The 23674-nt window shown below is 33.4% G+C and overlaps 2 protein-coding genes across 6 annotated transcripts in view; one reads left to right on the top strand and one right to left on the bottom strand.

The window, feature by feature from the left end:
- Positions 1-16592, top strand: part of LOC145668491 (agrin-like) — a 1085796-nt gene extending 1069204 nt beyond the window's left edge. For 4 of the 5 annotated variants that reach the window (XM_081736441.1, XM_081736438.1, XM_081736440.1 and 1 more), the window contains 7 exons: positions 201-365; positions 1610-1860; positions 3476-3557; positions 5958-6101; positions 7318-7507; positions 8169-8316; positions 12262-16592. In XM_081736441.1, coding sequence (XP_081592567.1) covers positions 201-365; positions 1610-1860; positions 3476-3557; positions 5958-6101; positions 7318-7507; positions 8169-8316; positions 12262-12413 — 1132 coding nt within the window. In that variant the 3' untranslated portion in view covers positions 12414-16592. The remainder of the gene's footprint in view (positions 1-200; positions 366-1609; positions 1861-3475; positions 3558-5957; positions 6102-7317; positions 7508-8168; positions 8317-12261) is intronic. The other variant, XM_081736439.1, reaches the window with a different exon arrangement.
- Positions 16593-22158: 5566 nt separating this feature from the next.
- On the bottom strand, positions 22159-22983 carry LOC145667746 (uncharacterized). Its single transcript, XM_081735190.1, has one exon. It carries the CDS (start codon positions 22981-22983, stop codon positions 22159-22161), a length of 825 nt encoding a protein of 274 aa, XP_081591316.1.
- Positions 22984-23674: the final 691 nt, after the last annotated feature.

The raw sequence follows: 23674 nt of genomic DNA, 5'->3' as shown, positions 1-23674 counted from the left end.
ATAGAACTTATTTATAACAGAATTTATTTGTAACTTTTTAATCATTAACCTTAATTTTCAGTGGGGTAACTTAAAGAATTTAAATTATCATGACTTTCATACGTTTCTTGTTCTCAATATCTAAAATTCAGTTATATTTCTTAATATAAAGTGCAATTTAGTCTAGCAATACTTCGCCATACAAGCAATTTATTTTACAGATCTCCTATTGCTCTAACGATTAACGAGTGGCATTCTGTGAAAATAAGCAGATTGGATAAGGAAGGAACATTACAGATGAACAATGAACCTGTTATTCAAGGATTCTCAGGACCTCCACTAAACGAATTAAACCTTGAATTGCCCCTTTACATTGGAGGGGTCGAGTAAGTAGATAATATTTAGATTTTAAAATTTGGTTTAAAATTTATACGGAGTAGTATTCAATATTAACAATTGACATTAATCTGCCTTATTTTACTCCTGTTTTACTTGTATAATAATGATGAAAATAGTGTTGTTTTAATGTGATACCTTCATGTAATTCAGTGTGTCACAAAATTTCTAACTATGTAATACTTCTAACCATTAAGAAAACAAGATTAGTAAGATGAAATTAAAAATTAATATTATCTATATCTAAGTTTTAACCATATTGTAAGTTTGAACAGATAAACATTCTACAGTTATCAATCGCTTCTCTATACTTTCTTTCAAGCTTTTAAGAAAATTATATTCTTTCAAGGATTTTTTAAATGCTGATAACACCGTATTTGGATTGTTAAGATATGGTATATGGTAATGATTAACGATATGAACAGAATGAGAATTAACGATTTTAAATAAACTAGAGTAATATTTGCCTAGTACTAACATTGTTCACTATGTGAAAATTATCAAAGACAAGAAGGAAAATAGAAAATTCTTCTTTTAAAAATAACCGAATCATTCGTGTGAGGCACGAATATGTTGTGAATTTCTGTATGAATACGACTGTTAATAAACCCTTCATTTTGTTATTAACAACAATATTGTATTATTTTTATTGCACTATTAGAATATCCGCGAATATTTTGTGTCTGTTTGGGATGTATCTTTCACCATTATATGGATGGTGCGAAGCTGGCAATTTTTCCTGATATCCTTGCATATAATTCTCTCTGAATGTGATTGTTATTCAAGTATCTAATAGTTAATTCTAGTACTTTTGCTAAGCATGGATTAACATTATTAATTATATTGTTCGTTCTATATATCTGTAACATTTTCTCTTTAAAAATCTATTAGAAAATAATTCATTTTGAGACTTCTATGTCTTTTACAAATGGTTTATTGTGTACTTATGCCTTGTTCAAATAAAATACAAACACTAAACAGCAAATAATATTAGAAAGTTCACCAATAAATAATTCACTATTTAGTTTATTATTTACTTGTTTCCACATCTTTCAGCAAAGATGTGACTTGAATTTTCATTCTTTTACAAAATATTAGTTGTATGCTTTCTATAGTTTGACTATTTTTAAATTATATGTATTTTCGTGTGTAGCCAAAGTGTCTGTATTTGTAGTCAAACACCTATTAAGTTATACAAATTGATCATTGGTAAAACATATTTATTTTAAAATAGGTCATTACAAGAAGTCAATCGTGAGTCTGGGATAACAGTTGGCTTTACTGGAGCCATTCAAAGAATTATTGTTAATGGAGATATTTATGACAATATTATTGATCGAGCAACCGACAGAATGGATATTAAAAAATATGAAGGTCCACCATGTCTGGATAACCCTTGCCTTAATGGTGGTGTTTGTCAACCGCATCTTCGTACTTTTGTATGCAAATGTCCCGTCAAATTCCACGGAAATCTCTGCTCAAAACGTACGTATTCTGCAATTATATTACTTCAACCTTTATTTCTATTATTACTGAGAGTAAAAATTGAAGAAAGATCTGCACGTCACTTAGTTTTTTTTTTTTTTTTTGTTTACACGTGTATAATGAGAACATGAACTTCTTGTTTCACCTAAAAAAACATTTTGTATCTAGCATCATCGAACAAATCTATAAACCGTCAGCTACATAGATATAGAATATTTCAACATCAGTAACACTGTTGCAAAGCATGTGTGTATCACAATTAATTTTAACTACGAAATAAATTCGTACTGTTTACTTGAATATAATGTGCATCATTGGTATATGTAAATCACGTTTCTGCCAAAGTTGCCCATTTCCGTATGTTGGATTTCAGAAATAGAAATGTTAGTTCAACATGACTTCTCGTAAACATCTTTTCTTTAAACAATTATATTTCCTCATAATCTCAACATACTTGAACATTGTTTTGTTATTTCTGCAAAGGTTGCAGAGATTCTAGGATATTACGTCGTGTAATTCTAGTTTTAAAACCGACGGTTGTTTCGCTGACTTGTCAGTTCCTTTAAGGTTTGTAGGACCCTGAAGGTAATCCCTCAGAAATTTTATAAGATCAGCGACTCGAACGTATGTTCTAAAATTAGAATTATATAACGTAATACCAGACACTCTTCGATGATTGTAAAACTCTCATCGTGAAAAATTCACATATTATATTAAAAAGCAAGTAAGAAATAATAAATAAGGAATTTAAACTTTTTGATGAATAATTTTACTGGTCAACAAATAATAATATGTAGTTTTATTATTTGTTGACAAGTAAAATTATTTATCAAAAAGTTTGAATTCCTTTTCTACTTGATTTTTACTATAATTTGTAGTCTTTGGTTCACAAATTCTCTGTAACCTTTGTTAATATTGTTTAGAAAATTAACGAGTCACTTTAGTCTAATTAAAGAAATAAATATTTAACTTTTATTTCAATTTTACATTATTTTTTAAATTCGTTTGAAATTTATATGTGAAGACACATTCTCTATAATAGCTTAAACTTAGACAATAAATGGCCAAGATTGAAAATTTGTCCAGTTATATTTGCTTAACTAACGAAAAGAATTTCACCATAGAAAATTATAATATCAAAGAAAATTATTCTAAGTGTTATGTTTATAGTACGAAATGGAATTTATCACTGCAAAAGCGTGGAACGTTTTTCTATACTTCAAACATCCGTTTGAACAATTATACATTATACTTAAATTCGGCAATGTGCCGTGGAGTTGAGTAAGTGTGCTAACCCTATTTGGGGAGGGGCGGGGGACATATGTTGTTTAATAGTGAAATGACTGGATAGTTCTTTAAGTTCTCATGTGAATTAGACAAATGGCATTCTTCTATCTTTATTGATAGACATATCTCTTTGATCGATTAAGTCTTTACTACTACTGTGTTTAGTAGTCTAATCTTGTTTCATTGTTCAATATTCGAATAGTTTCATAGTAACACAATTTTTCATAAGTATAATATACATTATCAGCCACATGTAATTATGTTTATTGGTAGATTGTTTGTTCATATCTCTTTAAGTAATCTATCATTCCTACTACTTTAATTTCAGGTATCAGTGACGACGATATGGATAAACCTATTAGATTTACTGGAGAAACATTCTTGCAATATCCAAACAAGGTTGATAAAGTGTAAGTCTCAGCTTCATTTTTATATTTTTTTTTAAAACTTAAACACTAAACTGGGCAAAACTTGGCATTAACGATGTTGTACGTACCTAAGTCCATAACCTTGTGTGTAAAGGACATTAGATTGTCTTACAATTACTTCCTCATTTTTCTTCTTTCTTGATGATATTATCATGTACAGTAATTAAAACTTTCCATTGTGCTTGAATTTCCACCTTTGTGGGTCACAGAACAGTTGAGAAATGTAAATTGCTTCATTATATTTAATACTTTATATGAAAATTAACATCATTTTGTTTTAACAACTCTAATAATTTTCTACTTAATAATACATCTTCTTCTTACTAATATTAGAAATATAATATAAATTTCAAGTTACTTAAGAATTAATCTATGTTGCAAGCGAGGCATAGTAATACATTGACATTCTTAACTAATATCAAATATTTTATAAATAAAATACAGGAGGTGTTATATATCTCAATGAAATTTTGGCAAGTGTATCAATATAATGTTGAATTTCCTTGTTGTAACAAAATAATTGTTTCTGTCAATAATTGCAATTTCAAGTGCAGTTATGATTTTTAAATAATCACGGCAGAAGACAGCTGTTTTCAATAGTCAAATTGATGAAAAGAAAGTGATTGGTACGTCAACTTCAATATTAATCTCAGGTATAGGCAGAATTACATTAACGGATGGGGACTGTGACATGAAAAGCAACGAAAAACTACTATACAGGAATTTTCCCCATTTTTCCGTGAAAGAATTAGAAATGTACAATGGTCTTTTTCAAAGCAAAATACTTCAGAAGTAAATTTCTGCACGTTTGAATTTCTAGGAGGTGGGTTTTAGAAGAGAATATTGTATGGGAAAATTATAACTTAGGAAAGATAGTTGAGAGAGAAAGACAAGCAAGAGCTAATGAATTAGGATAAGAATATGTAACGTATTTAACACGTTACAGGGACGAAAATTAGGGAAATCTTAAAGAAGAGACAAAACGAAATAATCTAAATTTCATGGATATTTGTGATGTGAAGGATAGTGGAGAACCGAGAAGTGAAATATAGAATGTTCTACTGAGGTAATAAGAATACCATTCATAATAATGCGGGAATTACTCTGGGTAAGAGGACAATAGGATTATGATTCTGAAAGTTTATAGAAAAGAGAAGGATCTAATAGGATACAAATCTACTAGTCGACTACTGTGTGAACAACAGGAGAAGTAAAGGAAACTTATGAGAAAAAGAAGTCATAGACAGAGAGAAAAGGAATAGATGCATAATTGTAATGAAAACTTTTCAGGACAGGAGACAAATTTCTAGTGGTTTCAGCAAAAGAGATGAAAGAGGAGAACTTCTTTTCAAGCAGAACTCACTCGTAATTAAGAAAATTTTGGTTCAACCAGGATTAGAAAAGCAGATATAGATGAAAACAATAAATTGCCAGATATACCAAATAGATTATATTACTACTACTCATCGAAATACTTTAAAGACCACGAAGAAGTTAAATGTCGAACATCGTCAGATTCGTTTTATTTAATATATTTCTATATAATTATTTTGTATTTAATAAATAGTATCTTTACTAATTCTATCTAATAAATAGTACCTTACTACAATTGTTTGTGTCATTCATATCTTGCACGTTGCAAAAAAAAAAATACTTCTTCAAGTCAGTTATGATAACGTGAGTTTAGTCGGCAAACTGGGCAAGAAAGAAGACTAAATCGTTGGTTAGTTTGGTGGGTAATTATTTTCTACTTTCTAGAACATTACACATAGAAATAATAATATTATTGCTTGAACGTTACAATATTTTGATAAAACAAAGTGAAAAGTGAGGATGTGGCTGATGGGCACTTTATATCTTCACTATTATCAATTGTCAGAATAATTTTCGGACTAAGCTTAATCTAATATGGCGATATCAGATTCATAATCAATATTATTATAACTGTTATGCTATGATGGCTGCGAGTTTAGAGCTGCCATGCATCACGATTCTCCGCCAATCTCAAATTAGTATTATTTTATGTCCCAATTTTAGAACTTCAAATTGTCTTTTATCTTGCAAAGCTGTTTTCTTTTTACTTATTTATTAGTTTAAAAATTAAAAACATAGATCATCTTATGTATACTACTTTGGCTTAGGTGCTAACTAGACGGATACTTTCATTGATATATTTATTTTATACTGTATCGCATATACTATTAATTTTCATTACTTCTTATTATAATGCTTGTTATTGGCAAAATGTGGTATATAATAACACTTATGAATGAACAACTAATACATAACTACCTCTGTGGAACTATTCTGTTTCGCTCAATTGTTCTCTTATTAACACAAATGTTTCTTTTCTTCTTCCGTTCTATTCTTTTTACCTTCTAGTACTAACTCAACTAACGATACTGAAACCGAAGAGGAAGAGGATGAAGAAGAGGAGGAAGAGGTAGATGAAGGAGATGATATATACGATGATTATGATTATGAATATGATTTACTTTACGAAGATGTTGAATTTTTTGATACTGGGTAAGATATATTGTACTAACATAAATACAGAATTGTATATGTGTCATAAAAGTACCTAGTATATTCAATTAGGTATATAAAAAAATTATTCATAACATTCTTCAGGATATCCTTGTAAAATCAGTACAAGAAGATACTGAATACATTTTTTTTAGATTTAGATTTTAGATTGTGTTCGCGTTCGTTTAGACCTCATTTATCAATATTAAGAATTAACAGGTATAGAACTTTCAATATTAGGTGAAGTAGCTCATAAATAACATTATGAGCGATAGAAAGACCATGAGAACTATACATTTCTCTATATTATATTATTATTATGTAACGATATAATAATCAATTAGTAGATATTAGCTCATTAATGCTATATATTAGCACTTGTTGAAGAAGAGAAAGAAACAGAAAGTATTGGTAGGTTAAACAAGATTAAAAATTACATTTTTTGTTACGAAGTTGATATGTCGTGGTAAATAAATGTTTATGTGCTTTAAGAAAAAGATATCTACAAGAATCATGATATAAATTGTTAACAAGGTCTAATTATTGGATTATGATCTAACTTTTAGAAGAAATATAAAAAGAAAAGGTTTCAGAACGAAGATATTAATTGTAAAGTCTACTATAAATAAGTGTAACCATACTAGCTCTCTACAAACTGGAAAAAACTTAAATTTGATCAATGTCAATATTTAAGCATTTACACTTACGTTGTAATAATTATTATTAAATAGGTATCTGATTCCTCAAAATCTGAATCATATTTTTAAAAACAAAGGTTTGAGATAATGTGATTGTTTCCCTTTGAATAATTTTATTGTATTTTCAAATTAAGTTTGAACGTGAAATTAGCAAAATTGCTTGAGTTTTTCAATATTTTTCTTCTTCGAATATCGTGTAAATTAAAACGTGATCGTAGGTTTTCTAAAGCCGTGGTAGATTTATTTAAGATTGGCGTCTCAGGATCGCGGTAAAACTAAGAAACACGCGCAGCAGCTATCTAAAATATAATGTCTGCTTTGATTGTATATAAATAATCTTACTACATCAATTATTGCTAGAAAACCGAGGTAGTCGTACATTTAGTCCTTAAGTAATATTACTGCTTTCAAATGCATTTTTGCTTAATTATATTGTTTTCTTTTTCAATTGTACAAGCAAAAAAATAAATTTATGTAAAAGGAGGACCTATCCTTACATAAAATTTACTGTCTTTTAGGAGAAAGGGTGAAAGAACAAACAAATTTGAAATCGCATTCACAACAACAGAAGCAAACGGACTTCTTTTATGGATCAATAAAGGCAATACGTTGAAAGGAGATTACTTTTCTATAGCCATTGTTAATGGTTTTCCAGAAATCAGTTTTAACTTGGGTAAACAAAAGTCTTTCCTTGTGATTCGGTCAAAGGTAAGTGGATGATCAAGTTACCTCACTCTCTATGAACAATATTGTTCCTTGGATTACTCATTTTCTCAAATACCTAATTATTATGGTTTCTTTGTATCATCATTGATTAGAGATCATAACCATATGGTAATAAACTATTACTTTTATATAATTTCAACGACGTTTTAACAATGTAGTTTGTGCAAATTATTTCATATTGCTTCACATTTACGAATTCTATTTTAAGATAAATTAAATTCTGTATGATATACTGTTTTACAATATTTTTCGAATTTTAAAACTATTTTCTTCTTATTCCACGTGTAATTATAACTTCCTTTTTTTAAACCTGTTTCCCTTGCCTCTTCGTACGTGAAGATGGTAGCGCGGAGTTACGAGCTGAAATTATAAAATAAATTTAATATTTTCCCTGCACGGAAGTAAGCATTACATGTTTTCTTGGACATGCGTTTCGTTGATGTCATCGATTATTTGTAAATATCTAAATGAAAAATGAAATGATTTTTTTCTTATTTTAAAACCTAAAGTAAAATTCGTATTTTATTGCAGTTATGTGATTCATCCTTGCACTGTAGTCGGAACATTGTATTTTAGTAACTTTGAAATGTAATAATTATGTATAACGTAGATATAAAGTTAATATTCATTCATGTTTCAACAGGTTCAAGTTAATGATGGAAAACTCCACACGCTTATAGCACACAGGAAAAAGAGACAGGGTCAGTTGCAAGTAGATGGAGAACTTCCAGCAAGAGGATTTTCAGATCAAGGTGCAACGCTATTAAACACCAATGGCAGATTGTGGATAGGTACGATACGATTTTTATGTTATTCGTTTGCATTGTTATTGCGTTCTTTGCTTTATTAAATTTTAATGCATATCATCATACTATCAACTCTTATTTTCATTTCAGTTTTGAATAGTAATCGAACTGGGATGATATAAGCCGATTTGGCATACCAATAGTAAATCAAGATGCGAAACACTGTATCAGCTGTAAAAGTTTAAAATAAACTCTATTATATTGATCTAATGACCAACTTTACATTCGTTTATACTTGACATTGTACTAAGTGAATTGAAAGAAGTAGGTTTTAATTAACAGTATTTACCACTATTTTGATTTTTCTCGTGTTTTCTTACGGTTTTAGCACACCAAAAGAATTTATTTTCTATTGGACGACTGATTTTGAATTCAACTTTTGTGCTCTCTTCAATGTCCTTCATAAAAGTCCATATATGTTTCATTCCCTACAAAATCTACTCATCAACGTCTAATTCCGGCTATTCCTGCCCCTATTCTTAAGATAGCTTGTAAGAGAAATCTTGAAATCGAAGCAGTGTCAAAGATTCAGTTAAACCTTCCTGATTGAATGTTATTCAGTTAAACTTTAATGTAATTCAATAAGAGGAAATTCGTTTAGAAATGATCCTGCATGGAGCGGTGATTCCTGAATAATTTCAAGGGATAAGTGAAATTGATCTAAGCAATTTTGGCAGTACAAAATTGAGTGGGAAACGTGTTCAGGGCTATGCCAGAAGAGTAAATAGTAATCTATACAGTATATGTAAATTTTACATATGGCAAAATTAAAGCACGTCATCTCTAGAGACAATCAATCTCACTTTCCTTTATCGTCTAGTTTGCTCATTGCTTGTCAGGATAGTACTGTATCGAATTCACACGGTATCTGTGTATGAAATGTATTATTTACTAGTCAATATTACCGCTGTTGCCACGGCAAAGATAAAATACTGGGTGAAACTGCAGAATGAAACACTGTAAAATAAAATAAAAATGAAAAAGACAAAATTTCAAGCAGACAATCAATGTTTTCGTCAATCGTGTAGCAATCACTTAATTATGTTAATTGATAATTGCTAACGTGTGCTCATAAAGAATATATGTAATTTGAATTGGAATTGGAATTGAAAAGGTTAGGGTGGGTGCACCGACGACGGAGGTCTTTCAGCACCCATCACTAGGTAGGAGCACACACAGTAAACGTGAACAGACACAAACATACACAGCTACAAACCGTATTGTCCGTAGTAGAGAAGATCATAAAGAACACACTAAAACAGTCACGCAGGGCACCAGGCAGAAAAATAAAAGTACAAGATAAAATAATAAATAATGCATGAAACGTTAAAAGCGGTGCATCCACATAACAGAACACTGCACAGTCACAGAGGCATACAGAAAAATCAGATGGCGGATAAAACTTGCTGATGTCGCAGAAATCGGAACACCTTCAAGACGATGCCAGGATTATCGCTGAGCAGAGTTCGGAGGTCAGAAGGCAGGCCAAACTGAGCACACACAGGCGCACGAGGCACGCAGTCCACAAGAAGATGACGAATAGTCAAGCGTTGACCACAGAGGCGACAGTCAGGAGGAGGAGTTCTCTTCAGAAGATGTCCGTGTGTCAAATGACAATGACCAATCCGAAGACGAGCCAAAGTCTTCTCTTCCAATCGTGAAGAGCGGGAGCTCAACGACCAGACTCCAAGACGGGGCTTCACAGCATGAAGTTTGTTGTTGATCTGCTGATCCCATGATAACTGCCAGCGCTGATGCAGAAAACAAGAAAAGACGTGACGAACATCAGTGCTGGGAACAGGGATTTGGCAACGAAGACCATGAAGAGCAGCCTCCTTCGCAGCAGTGTCGGCCAGCTCATTTCCAGGGATGCCAACATGGCCTGGCACCCAACAATACTGAAGATCATAGCCCTCAGCAAGTAGGCCATGGCACTGAAGTAGTACTTGCTGGACAAGTGGATGCGGAGACGAGACATCGGCAAGGCTATGAAAGACACTGCTGGAATCAGAGCAGATCACAATAGCGTAAAGCTGGCGGCGACGAACATGATGAAGAGCTTCCAAAATGGCTACTAATTCTGCGGTGTAGATGGTGCACAAAGGATGAAGCTGAACTCGATAACGGTGGACTTCTAGAAGAAAAGCACAGCCAACAGAGTCATCCTGTTTGGAGCCATCGGCAAAGATGAAGCGGTGGACCTGATAGGAGGCCATGAGAGAGAGAAATTCCTGGGGATATTTCTGGTCACTGGTAGTGGCCTTCTTGAACTGCGCCAAAGAGAAGTTGATCGCCAGTGGAAGCAGTTGCTAGGGTGGTAGTGGCAGGAAACCCAAAACAGCAAGTGGAGGTAGGTCGACAGCAAGATCTGCCAGAAGTTCCAAGGCACGGATTCCAAAAGGCCTGGTGACTGTAGGTTGTCCCTGATAACGTTGAAGGCGAGGACCAGCTTCCAACGTAAACCCAGAGGGATGATCAGGAATGGTCTTCCGATGAAGTAGGTATCTTAGCTGCAGGACTTAGCGACGGTGCAAGAGATGGCTCATGAGCTTCGACATACAGGTTAAGGATGGGGCTTGTACGAAATACCCCAGTGGCAATTCGCAGACCCAGATGTTGGACGCTGTCCAGATGGCGTAGTACGTTGCGGCGAGCAGAACTATAAGCTACACAGCCGTAATCAATCTTCGATGGAATGAGACTTCTGTAAAGACGAAGCAGCACTACACGGTCAGCATCCCAGGTGGTATGAGAAAGTAGGCGCAAGAAGTTCGTGAAGCGGAGACAGTTATATTATATGTAATTTGAGTTGTTCTTGTACGCTACTGTACCAAAGATAAAGGAAACACAGCATTATGCATTAATTATATGAATACTCTATCTTCATAGTATATACATGCCGAAATTTGTTTAGTTATATGTTTACATTTCTCCAAGAATGTTTATTGGTCGAAGTGAAAAGTTGATTTAGCAGTTAACACTACAACATGTGTATATATGAACATTTCTAGTTTCTATTCCTAATATTCATGCCTGGGAATGATTTTGAACAGTACCTTTAAAGAAAACAAATTTGCTGAATAGAGACTATGAACTACACGCATAAACTATTAAACTCTATCTATACCTTCTCTATATTTCTGAGATTATATGTGATGTATATTCGTAAAATAGTAGTTAGGACAAAACAATTATAGCATTAATGTATATACTAGCCAAATAAAAGGTGTGAGGCATTATATGAAAGTATATTGACGTTTTCGGTCGTGGAACGATTAGTCTTCTCTTCAGAACAAGGAAGATAGTATAAACACTTTTTATTATCATTATTATGTTTGTTTGTACTATCTTGAAAAAATTATATATATCTGTTTATGAATGTGATTGCAAAAAATAATATAACTGTTTTGGTCGGAAACATTGTTACATAAATATTGTGATATCATAAGCAAAATTTATTTTTGCTCATAAACGATCATGTTAAGTACCAAAAATAACATATCGGAACATATTTTTATCATAATTATCATTATGAAGTAATGAAATTGTAAAATTGTGAAATGAACCATTATAAAAAGTCTGTTGAGCTTGGATTAACTGTACAAGTTTTCCAAATGTTTATCATCAGTTTTACTGTTAAAGTAAACGTTTGAAGTCACTTTTTTACAAATGAAATAATTCTCCAAGAAAAAAGGAAACAATGATAAAAAGATAAAGAAGTTTAAATTGCTATAAAGTCTTGTCGGCCATTGCCATCATCAGGGTGATAGACTAATCGTACAGGCAGTTTGACATGTTCTATCAGTATTACGTTTTCCTTTTCTTCCTTTCATCTTCCTTCTATCCATTTCCAGCAAGTAGCTATTTATTTTGCACATGATTATAGATAAAGTATAAAGTTACACTTACTTATAACGTTCTGCTCCGTAGGTGGTGCACCAGCTCTCCCATCAGGACTTCCGGCTCAATATTATCTTGGATTTAAAGGCTGCATACATAAAGTGCGAGTTGACAGAAAGATATTAGACTTGCTGAAACATGGAGACAACAAAATTACGCAGTTTTGTAATGCAGGAGATTGACGAGTTAAACAGAAATTAATAACAACGACTGTGACATCAAAAGATTGCAGAAGTGTCTACGTGGACGACACAATTGTACAGTGTATTATAAACAAAAGTTTCTAGTGTCTTCCGGAAAGTTCGGACGGGCAAGGAGAGCCAGAATCAGGAACGCCGTTACAAGCAAAGTGACTCTGGTAGAAAAGAACAGTCTGACTGTCTTTAAACTAAAGTTTATTCTGCATGACTGAAAAAAAACTAAGTTAATTTACTGCCAATATTGACATTGTTGTTAGGCTGAGTCCAGAGTGAAAATGTGGTTGTTTATATTTGTTGAGTGAACATGGATGTTTCAATGTTTCAGAGAATAGCAATCGTTTTTTCAATGTAAGATAAACATTCATGAACATTAACAATTAATTTATATAAAACTAACTCTTTTAAGTAACTATAAGTACGAAATGTGGGCACTTAATTATTATTTACCTGTTATACGAAAAATGGATTAATTTTAATATTTAAAATCTTCCATTTGTAACTGATTCCTATTATCATTTTTTTTGTCAGGAGATTTTATATATTCAAATTTTACATTTCAAGATATATAAACGCCAATCAACTAGTTGCATTACAAAATTAACTGATATAATCCAAAACTGTTTTAATTAAATATTGATCTAGTTCCTGAAAATTCGATATTCATTTGTAGCTCATCATGTGTAATAGTTTCTAGAAACAGGAGTTCTAAAAGTCTAATTCATTTAGAAATGATTGATAGAATTAAATGAGCTTACAAATCACTGGGAACGATATGGTGTTAACAATGCTTTTGCAGTAATGAAATCATTATGAAAACATTACAAATGAATTCTTGCGAATATTGTTTACTAATATAGGGAGTAAAATACTTTCCTCACAGTTATTATCAAATTGGAAACAAGGGTAATTTCTACATACAAGGGTAATTTCCACGTAAAAGTAGATATACACCCCTGCATTGATCAAGTTAACATTCTAGCTTATGGGTTTATTTGCTTCGGCTGTTCCAAGCTCAAGGTGTAAGTAAAAAGGCTTTAAGAGCAAATAATAAAGAACGTGATGGATAACAATAAGAAATTATATGAAATACAGTGAGCTGATCAGTATGGGATTGTACACCTACTTTTGGGCTACCCTATTATCATTTTAAACAGATAATTAACGTCAGTGCTTAGAACATGAATAGCAGTGTTTTCTAAAAAAATAAATATTAAATACTGAACACTTTGTTCAAAGTTAAGTATTCTAACAAAAAGTACAGACCGAATAACGTAACAAAATGCTCCATACAAGATATGTACTGTAGTAATTACTAACCCAAATCACTTATTCATAAACTGTTTCGTGAAACTGTCAAGATTATGTTATTCAAACTTATATATTTTAGTTCTATCAGCAAAACAAGCTGTAAGTCTAAATCTTTTTCTAAATAGTTTAACCATAGTAAACAAAAAAAGTAGAATATCAATTTCTAATTTGAAAGATTTTTAATTTGTTTGATTATCACTCTAATCTACGTTATTCATTCTTATTTAAAAAATGTAAATGTATTTTTCTAAACAATTTTGAAACCCATTTTACTTAAAGTTGGTGCACTCTGAGAATAATGTAAAAGAATTAAGACAAAAACATTTAAGGTAACTACATTTGCCATATTTTTAACAATTTGGAAGAGAGACTGTAATTATTCGCAGTATTCAGCTAAAGATTAAAAAAAACGTCTTATTTATATTGGTTACTTATTTTTAGAGGAAATATGTTTATGATATTGTTAATTTTACATATCTTGTCTTGGTTAATCCTGGATGTTTAGATAATCTGTAAATGTATGTAAAGTTGTATTATTTTTGTATATTCCCTGAAATGCTAATCTCTGAAATATTTTCTATCTTACGTATGTGTGTATGAATTGCTCCTAGAAAGGGTGTGAATCATTCAGTCTTTGTTGTTTCCCAATAATAGGAATGTGAATTAATTTGAGCAAAACTAAAATTAAGAAAAATAGTAATACAAACGGATGGAATTAAGAATTAAGTCTGGTACTGAAAGAAAAAAATATATAGATACGTAAAATTTGAGTTTCATAAATACTTCAATACATAAATACTACAGCTGAATGCCCGTTGCAAGTTCATTGCTTGTTTCACATTCTAGTTATCGGGAAAAGGTTTTGGAATATAATATGAGGCACTTTTAGACAGCCATTAAGTAAGCTAATAGACGACAGTGTTGAGATTAGAATAAATCCAAGAATTTTGGTTTATGACTGCAAATCATGGTCTATGACATTTTATGAATTATCAAATAAAATGTAACAGACATTTTTACACAAGAAAACTTAGATTTACCAGATTTTCAAAATAGTAGTTACACTCCATAATTTTCTTTATGGTATCTTAAAAATTCTTTTAATTATAATTAAAAAGTACCATCTTTTAAACAAACTATATATGATTTTTAAAACTGCATTACTAAGGTTTTGAAGCTCTATTTAATTTATTTTACCGTAACTTCTCAAAATGAGCGATAATTATTATAAATAATTGAGAATGTAATTACAACATATGAAACTGATTATTATCCTAGTTAGGCAATGAAAAGTAGCGACTTATTCCGTGACAGAAATTATTTCCACTAATTGCTCTAATTGATAATCAAATTCAGCAGAAAATTAACGTTCAATTCAATGAAGCTTTTACGATGTTTCAGAATCTTCAGAAAAATTAACCATCTTCACTTATATGTTAAGTATTACATATGTTAAATGTTCATACTTCATACGTTAAATATTTAATATCATTTAATTTATGTTTCTCTGAAGCTTCATGTGTGATATAAATTCACAGAAAACTGCAAATGTAAGATATCTTTATAATTGAGTATTCTTGAATTTTCAGTAGCGAGTTAATTTTATTTATTAACATACAAGACTTTTATCAGAAATGTTTGTACTAAGGTTTCATAAATATCTTAGTACGATAAGAACCGTGAATAATATAGTACAAATGAAAACATATTTGTCTTCCTGAAAACTTGAAGAATTTCTAAAACCACTTCAAATATTATTTCCAAGTATTTCATACAATATTATTTTAAAATATTTCCTAAATTTTTGTTTTAACTCTTGTTCAAGATTAAATGCCATTAGCACTAAGCTGAAAGTAAATTGTTTGTATTCTTCAACTAGAGAACAAGTTTGATCTAATATTCTTTAGATTATTGGTAATCGGCCAAGATTATTATCTGATACTGTTGGAAGTAAATTACTTTTGAGAAACTATTGTTTCGAAATTTAGTAAACTTGCAAAATAAAAGCTTTATAATTTTTATTCTCTCATGTGGAAATCAATTCGGTAAGTTAAAATTGCTAGGCATAAAATGAAAAGTAGACTTGTACACATTATCACATAAAATTAGAAACAGTACATTATCACGAAAACAATTAAATCCTTGCATTTTACAGTTTGTTACTAAAGTCCTATAACATGGAAATTAATATCTAACCAGTCTTCCAAAATTTGTTTACTCTGGATAATGATAGTTATTAAATAGCTAAATATTAAAAATGTCTGTTATGTTTTATTATTATGTTATGTACTGCTAAGTAGTTCATGTGGGTATTTTGTAACAAAGTATACAACAAGTTTGGAAACATATCAAAAAAAAGTTAAAGCTATAATACGAATTGTGTCTTGGTGCTTTCATTGTTATATACCATTTTGCAAAGAAATCGAATTTAAAGAATATACATGAAAAGCATATGTTATTATATTTTGTGCATGATGCGCTGAAAAATTTACAAGTGAACTTGAGTAAGTGTTTGCTGGAGTGTATAGTTGTTATTTTGCATTCCCTGTGGAACTGAAAAAGAGAAAAAGAAGTCAAGGGAAAATGAACCTTTGAAAGGATTCAGCCTGAAGTGAAATGTAAATAAGAATTTGTGAGGAGTGAGTTCAGTTAGATTGAGAATGACTTCTAAAGCTTCTTCTAAAATGAAAATGAAAGAAAAGTGAACTTGATATTTAATTACCTCCAAAGAGAAAGGAAAGTGTTCTTTCTTTCAGCAATGCTCAGTGTGAAAGCGAAATGATGTGTATTTTGTATTATCTGGTAATAAAGCACGTGTGAGAGAGAAGAGCTAAACTACTTATATTTATTTCACATAATGAAGTAACTTTTCATCCCAAAATTGAACGTTCTTCCTGAGAAGAACTAAGCCTCTAAAGCTCAATTAACACCCTCCTTTTTGCAAAAGAGCTGTCTATTCAAACCTCAAATAACGTCCGTTATTTATAAAAGAGAATTATCCACTTACAACTGAATTAATATCTGTTATCTTGGACGAGAACTATCCATTTAAAGCTGAAATAATACAATTTATTTTGGAAGAGAACTACGAATTTTTACTACACCTGCTGTTTTTGAAAGAGAACTGTGTATTTAAATCTCAACCAACACCTGTTATTTATAGAAGGGAAGTATCCATTTAAAGCTCAATTAAAGTTTTCTTGGAAGAGAATTATCCATTTAAAGCTCAATTAATATCTGTTTCTTTGGAAGAGAAGTATCAATTTGAAGTCCAATTAACACCCGTTCTTTTTGAACTGTCTATTTAAACCACAACCGTTATTTATAGAAGAGAACTATCTATTTAAAGCTCTTTTTTGAACAGAACTATCAATTTAAAGCCCAATTAACAGTTATCCTTTTCGAAAGAGAACTATTTATCTAAATCTCAATTAATAACTGTTCTTTTTGAAAGAGAATTATCCCTCTAAACCTCAATTAACACTTGTTCCTTTCTGAAAGAGAATTCTAAATCTCAATTAACACTTATTTCTTTTGGAAGAGAACTCTAAACCTCAATTAACACCCGTTCATTTCGGGACAGAACTTTTAATTTAGAGCTTAATTAATACCAACATAAAGCTCAAATAATACCCACATATAGCTCAATTAATACCCGTTCTTTTTGAAAGAGAACTGTCTATTTAACCATCCATTAACACCCGTTATTTATGGAAGAGAACTATCTAAGCTCAATTAACAGTCGTTCTTTTTGAAAGAAAACTTTTTATCTAAATCTCAATTAACAGCTGTTAGTTTTGAAAGAGAACTATCCCTCTAAATCTCAATTAAAACTTTTTTTTGTGGAAAAGAACTCTATATCTCAATTTACACTTCTTTTCTTGGAAGAGAACTCTAAACGTCATTAATACCTGTTTATTTCGGAAGAAAACTATTTATTTAGAGCTCAATTATTACCTTTTTTTTTTTGGAATAGAACTATCCATCAGTAGCTCAATTAACAGCATTTCTTTTTAAAAATATATCCATCTAAGGATCAAGTAACATTTTTTTTAAACAGAACTACCACTCTAAAGCTCAATTACCAATTCTTATTTAGAAGAAAACTTTCTCTAAACCACAATTAACACCCGTTCCTTTTGGAAGAGAACTATCCATCTAAAACTCACTTAATATTCATTATTTTTAGAAGGAAGATATACTTATGTAGCTCAATTAATAGCCGTTCGTTTTAGAAAAGATTTATCCACCTAACATTTAGCTAACAACACTTCATCAATTACGTTACTAATGATGCTTTTCTTTTGCCGGTATCAGGTCCCTTTTAGCACTAAGGCTATTAGACGTGGGATCATAACAAAATTAGCTCGTACTGAAATTCAAACTGATGATTTCACACACAGGTAAAGGAAACTACTTATTTAGCCACGACTAGTGATGGGCAGTGGGAATATTCCCGGTGGGAAGGAATTAAAAAAATGGAAATATTTCCGGGGTTTTCCCTGGCCTATAAATTCCCGGGAAGGAATTTATTTCCATTTCTTTACTTTATCTTCCAAATTATAAGAACTATATTACTAATTACTTTATTTTTATATATTATGACTTACTTCTAGGTTTTAAAGAATTTGGAAGTTAAAAAAATTAAAATTCTTTGACAGTACTGTATATAACTAATAATCTGGTTTTTAAAGTTCAATTTCCATTTGCACTAAAAAAAAAAAGAGTAATTGTTTAGTATTGGGGGGCCAAACTACCAAAAGTAGGATGATTTACGGAAGAAATGAGTTGATAGTAGTGTTCAAATAGTCAAGAAAGTATAGAACATTTTTTTGGGAAGGGGGAGCAGTAGGTGATTTGTACAAACCGTAAAGGTAAGTCGAAGTGATTTATGTGAGAAAAGAAAGTGAATTGTTGGTAACGAAGATGGAAAACAACGTGCCCTGCGGGTCTCTAACCCGCCTTCACTCGCTAACGCTCGCTTGGCAATGCTGTCTAAATTTAATGTTGGTAACGTAATTTAACGTATGAAACCATAAAACAACAACATCGGAATAGAATATCGCAAAAAGGTGCAAAATCTGACCCGACAAAGCTAAACAATCGCCAAAAGTAGTAAATTACTAATTTACAAATGTTGGAAAGAAACCATATTGTAAAGTAATGTAGAATTATGTAGAAATAGAAATGAAGTACTATTAATAAACCCTGAAACACCGTTAGTAATAGACGTCAGTCTGTCTTCTCTCTCTGACTCGAAGAGGCACTCGAACTTCGTTTACATGTGGATTAACGCATGGAATTTCGAGAAATGTGCAGGAAGAAAAGTCGTGTGTGGCAATGTTACATGCAAATTTTATTGTGAACATACATATTTATGCGCAAATGCTGACAAAATGGTGGGACATGTGTGTTCTGGCAGTTACGCATCCTAATTTGTTTATAACATTAAAAATTTAATATGTTTATAATCTCAGTAGTAGAAGTTTAGAAAATCCATTAACATGTAAAGTTAAACTGTTTAGCGGTTTAAAAGTAGGTGGACTTACTATACCATTTTTGAAACATGTTTACTTTCATAGAACATATTGTAAATAAATATCCTTTTGCGTACTCTCTAAATATAATAAAATATTAATAAAATAACATAACATCGTTCAGAATATACATTCTAAAGACTCCCCTGGGTACAACTATAACAATATACTGTGATATAAAAACTAATTTAACTTTGAAATCATAATACAGTAATAGAATGCAGTTTTCTTTGTGATTGTACATAAATTCCCGGAAAATTTACAATTTTGGGAATCTTCCCGGGAATCTTCCCAGGAAATATTCCCGAAAAATATCTTCCCGGGAATTTACCCATCACTAGCCACGACACAGCTTTAAACGAAAAATCAAATAAATGTCTTAATTGCAATGTTCACTTTTAGTTATAATTTTCCCAGCTAAATTTGTGTTGCGAGATTTTCCCCATTGAAAAAACAGTTCATCTTTGATCTCCAAACATCAAAATTTAGGAAAAATACTCCTATATATAAGGCTTAGTGCACAAGGAAATCAAATCCACTTTTGGGAATTTTGAACTATTTTATCTTTATTGACGCTACCTAAAGCTCCTATCAGAGGTCAAAAGTTTCATGTCTAGATATTGTAAATAAGTCATATAAGACTGGCAATTCTGTTGTTCTTGGAAAGCAGAGTTTTCTCAGAATGTTACACAAGGGAAACATGTCCATAATTTTTTGCATGTTTACCTTTATATTAATGTTTCAGCTGTAAGTAAGAAAAGATTAAACACACTTCCAGTTAACACACCCTTCTGTAAATTTGAATACCACTTCAAACTTAAAGAAGCATAGAGAGAGAGAGAGAGAGAGAGAGAAATAATTTATTTTTATTACAGTGCACCTTAGGGGACTTGATGAGTCAAGTCTGATTATAAGGTCTTGCAAAAAGAATGGTTCCGGAAATGCTAAAAGAATGAGTTTCAAATTCTATTAAAGGTTGAAGTAAGATATGTGAGGGTGTGTAAGAAGCATTTTTGGATATTTTTCAAATTAGCAAGGAAAGGCTGTTTACATCTTATGCAAAGACGAATTTTATAGCGTGAAGGGTGGTGTGAAGAGATTTATGATGATGTGTAACGAATGAAGTGATATTAACATTTGTAACTTGAGTTAATTCTAATGTTGACAACTAATTTGAAATGCACGATTAAGATGAGCGCTCGAGACGTAGAATATGTATGCAATTCTTTATTCTTTTATTTAAATCTGTCCTCTTTCGAAATAAAGGTAACAGATGTTTCTTTCTTCCACATTCGTATCACTTCATCAGGTCCTTTACCTTTCAGTACAGCGACTTCTACGTATATGATATTTGTCTTCCGGGTAATCGAAATAGGAAAGGCGATTGCTTTCGAGGAGGAGTGCATTGTTGCCGATTGTTGGAGAGAACAGTTAGAGTTAGAAGTAGTTAGATGTGATTTCTGGATGGCTCATCGATTATCCCCTCCTCCGAGTCTATATTTTGTGAAAAATATATGTAAGTTCACCACCTCGGCAAGTTAAATTGGTAAGTCGCAAAGTTGCCTAAAGGTAACTTGTTTATAATTCCATTGAGTGCAGATAGCTATTTAGGTAACTTCAATTCGTCTTGGACGTGACGAACTAGTGAGAACTGCTAGGGAACTCTTTGTTATGAGTCCGGCAAGAGCCGCCAGTACTAGATGTTTGTTTACGCCATACTCAACGAGAGAAGCAGATTCACCCGGAGGACCATCTCTTTACGGCTGAGTGCAGAAAAAGAAAAGTACAAGATAAAATAAATAATGCATGAAACGTTAAAAGCGGTGCATCCACATAACAGAACACTGCACAGTCACAGAAGCACACGGAAAGGTCAAATTGCTGATAAAACTTACTGATGTCGCTGAAATCGGAACACCTTCAAGACGATGCCTGGTTCACCACTGAGCAGAGTTCGGAGGTCATCGAGTAGGCCAAACTGAGCACACACAGGCGCACGAGGCACGCAGTCCACAAGAAGATGACGAATAGTCAAGCGTTGACCACAGAGGTGACAGTCAGGAGGAGGAGTTCTCTTCAGAAGGTGTCCATGTGTCAAATGACTATGACCAATCCGAAGACGAGCCAAAGTCGTTTCTTCCAATCGTGAAGGAAAAGATATCGACAACTAGACTCCAAGACGGGGCTTCACAGCATGGAGTTTGTTGTTGAGCTGCTGATCCCATGATAACTGCCAGCGCTGATGCAGAAAACAAGAAAAGACGTGACGAACATCAGTGCTGGGAACAGGCAGGAGGCAACGGCGACGATAAAGAGCAGTCTCCTTCGCAGCAGTGTCCGCCAGCTCATTTCCAGGGATGCCAACATGGCCTGGCACTCAACAAAACCGAATATTGTAGTCCTCAGCAAGTAGGCCATGACACTGAGGTAGTACTTGCTGGGCAAGTGGATACGGTTACATAACATCGGCAAGGCTATGGAGGACACTGCTGGAATCAGAGCAGATCATAACAGCGCGAAGCTGGCGGCGACGAACATGATGAAGAGCTTCCAAAATGGCTACTAATTCTGCGGTGTATATGGTGCACAAAGGATGAAGCTGAGCTAGGGAACAGTGGACGTCCAGAACAAACGCACAGCCAACAGAGCCATCTTGCTTAGAGCCATCGGCGAAGATGAAGCGGTAGACCTGAGAGAAGGCCATGAGAGAGAGAAATTCCTGGCGATATTCCTGGTCACTGGTAGTGGCCTTCTTGAACTTCGGCAAAGAGAAGTTGATCGTCGGTGAAAACAGTTGCTAGGGTGGAATTGGCAGGAAACACAAAACAGCAAGTGGAGGTAGCTCGACAGCAAGATCTGCCAGAAGTTCCAAGGCACGGATTCTAAAAGGTCCGGTGAATAGGTTGTCCCTGATAACGTTGAAGGCGAGGACCAGCTTCCAACATAAACCCAGAGGGATGATCATGGATGGTCTTCAGATGAAGTAGATATCTTAGCTGCACGACTTGGCGACGGTGCAACAGAGATGGCTCATGAGCTTCGACATACAGGCTAAGGATGGGGCTCGTACGAAATGCCCAAGTGGCAATTCGAAGACCCAGATATTGGACGCTATCCAGGTGGCGTAGTACGTTGCGGCGAGCAGAACTATAAGCCGCACAGGCGTAATCAATCTTCGATCGAATGAGACTTTTGTAAAGGCGAAGCAGCACAACACGGTCAGCACCCCAGATGGTATGAGAAAATAGGCGCAACAAGTTCATGGAGCGGAGACAGCTATACTGCAAGGCGCGAACATGCTGATTCCAAGTAAGACGGCGATCAAACTGGAGGCCCAGGAATCGAATACACCCAACATACCGGAGGCGATCAGGTCCCAAGTAAAGATCTCGATCAAAAGCACAGTTTCGGAGACGACACAAGTGCACATAGTTGGTTTTCGCAGAGGAGAACTTGAAGACAGAGCGAAGGGACGACTGATGCAGGCGGTAGAGCGCTAGTTGTAATTGGTGTGCAATGGTGCGAAGATCATGGGACCGACAGTAGATCGTGAAGCCATTCACGTAGAGCAAACCACGAACATATGGTGTAAGTTCGTGCAGCACAGTGTCCACAGCAACAGCTAACAACGTTACACTGAACACTCTGCCTTGTGGAACTCCATTATCCTGTCGAAATGGCGCAGAAAGAGTTGATCCAATCTTCATTCGGAAGGAGCGCTCGCGAGGAAAGTTCTGGAGAAGAGCAGCCAACAGCCATTGAGGGCCCAAGTATACAGTTGGCGCAGGATCCCATAGCGCCAAGTAGTGTCATAAGCCTTCTCCAAATCAAAAAAGATGACCACAAGATATTCACAGTGTCGAAAGATGTCCTGGATCGCAATCTCTAGGTAAACAAGGTGATCTGTCGTGGAGCGGTAGCGCCGGAAGCCACACTGGAGGTTGGAAAGAAAGCTCCATTGTGCTCAAGGAACCAAACGAGATGGTTGTTGATCGTCTTCTCCAGAACTTTGCAGAGACAGCTGGGAAGACTCACATTTCAGCAGCAGCCGTGACTGTTTGTTACTGACGGTATGGACAAGTAAGGTGCGATTACGTAATTTCTTAATATGGGCATCAGGGAATGAACCCGTGGCGATGTGACAGAGTTGGCGATACAAAACAAACGGCGAGAGCTTCACTAAAAAAAACCAGCTGTCTCTGCAATTTCATCTTTAATTATCAGATAACGAAGGATGGGTTTATTCTCTTTTACTTTGCTTTGGTCAGGAGCTGCGTTTGAAGCAGGGTGATGCGAAGCCATAATCGAAATAAGCACAAAATCTTCTCCACTTTCCCGTCTGAGTTCCATGGCGGCCAACGAGGCTGGCAGGTCCTAACTGCATGACCCTTGTCAGCA

Source organism: Thermobia domestica, chromosome 13 (assembly GCF_964235325.1).
Source record: "Thermobia domestica chromosome 13, izTheDome1.hap1.1, whole genome shotgun sequence".
NCBI classification, from domain to species: Eukaryota; Metazoa; Arthropoda; class Insecta; order Zygentoma; family Lepismatidae; genus Thermobia; species Thermobia domestica.
Note: the sequence above shows the minus strand (reverse complement) of the source record. Positions and strands in the feature narration are given on the sequence as shown.

Coding starts and splice junctions, on each gene's coding strand:
- LOC145667746 (XM_081735190.1), bottom strand. CDS start 22,983: ATGAAGATTGGATCAACTCTTTCTGCGCCATTTCGACAGGATAATGGA.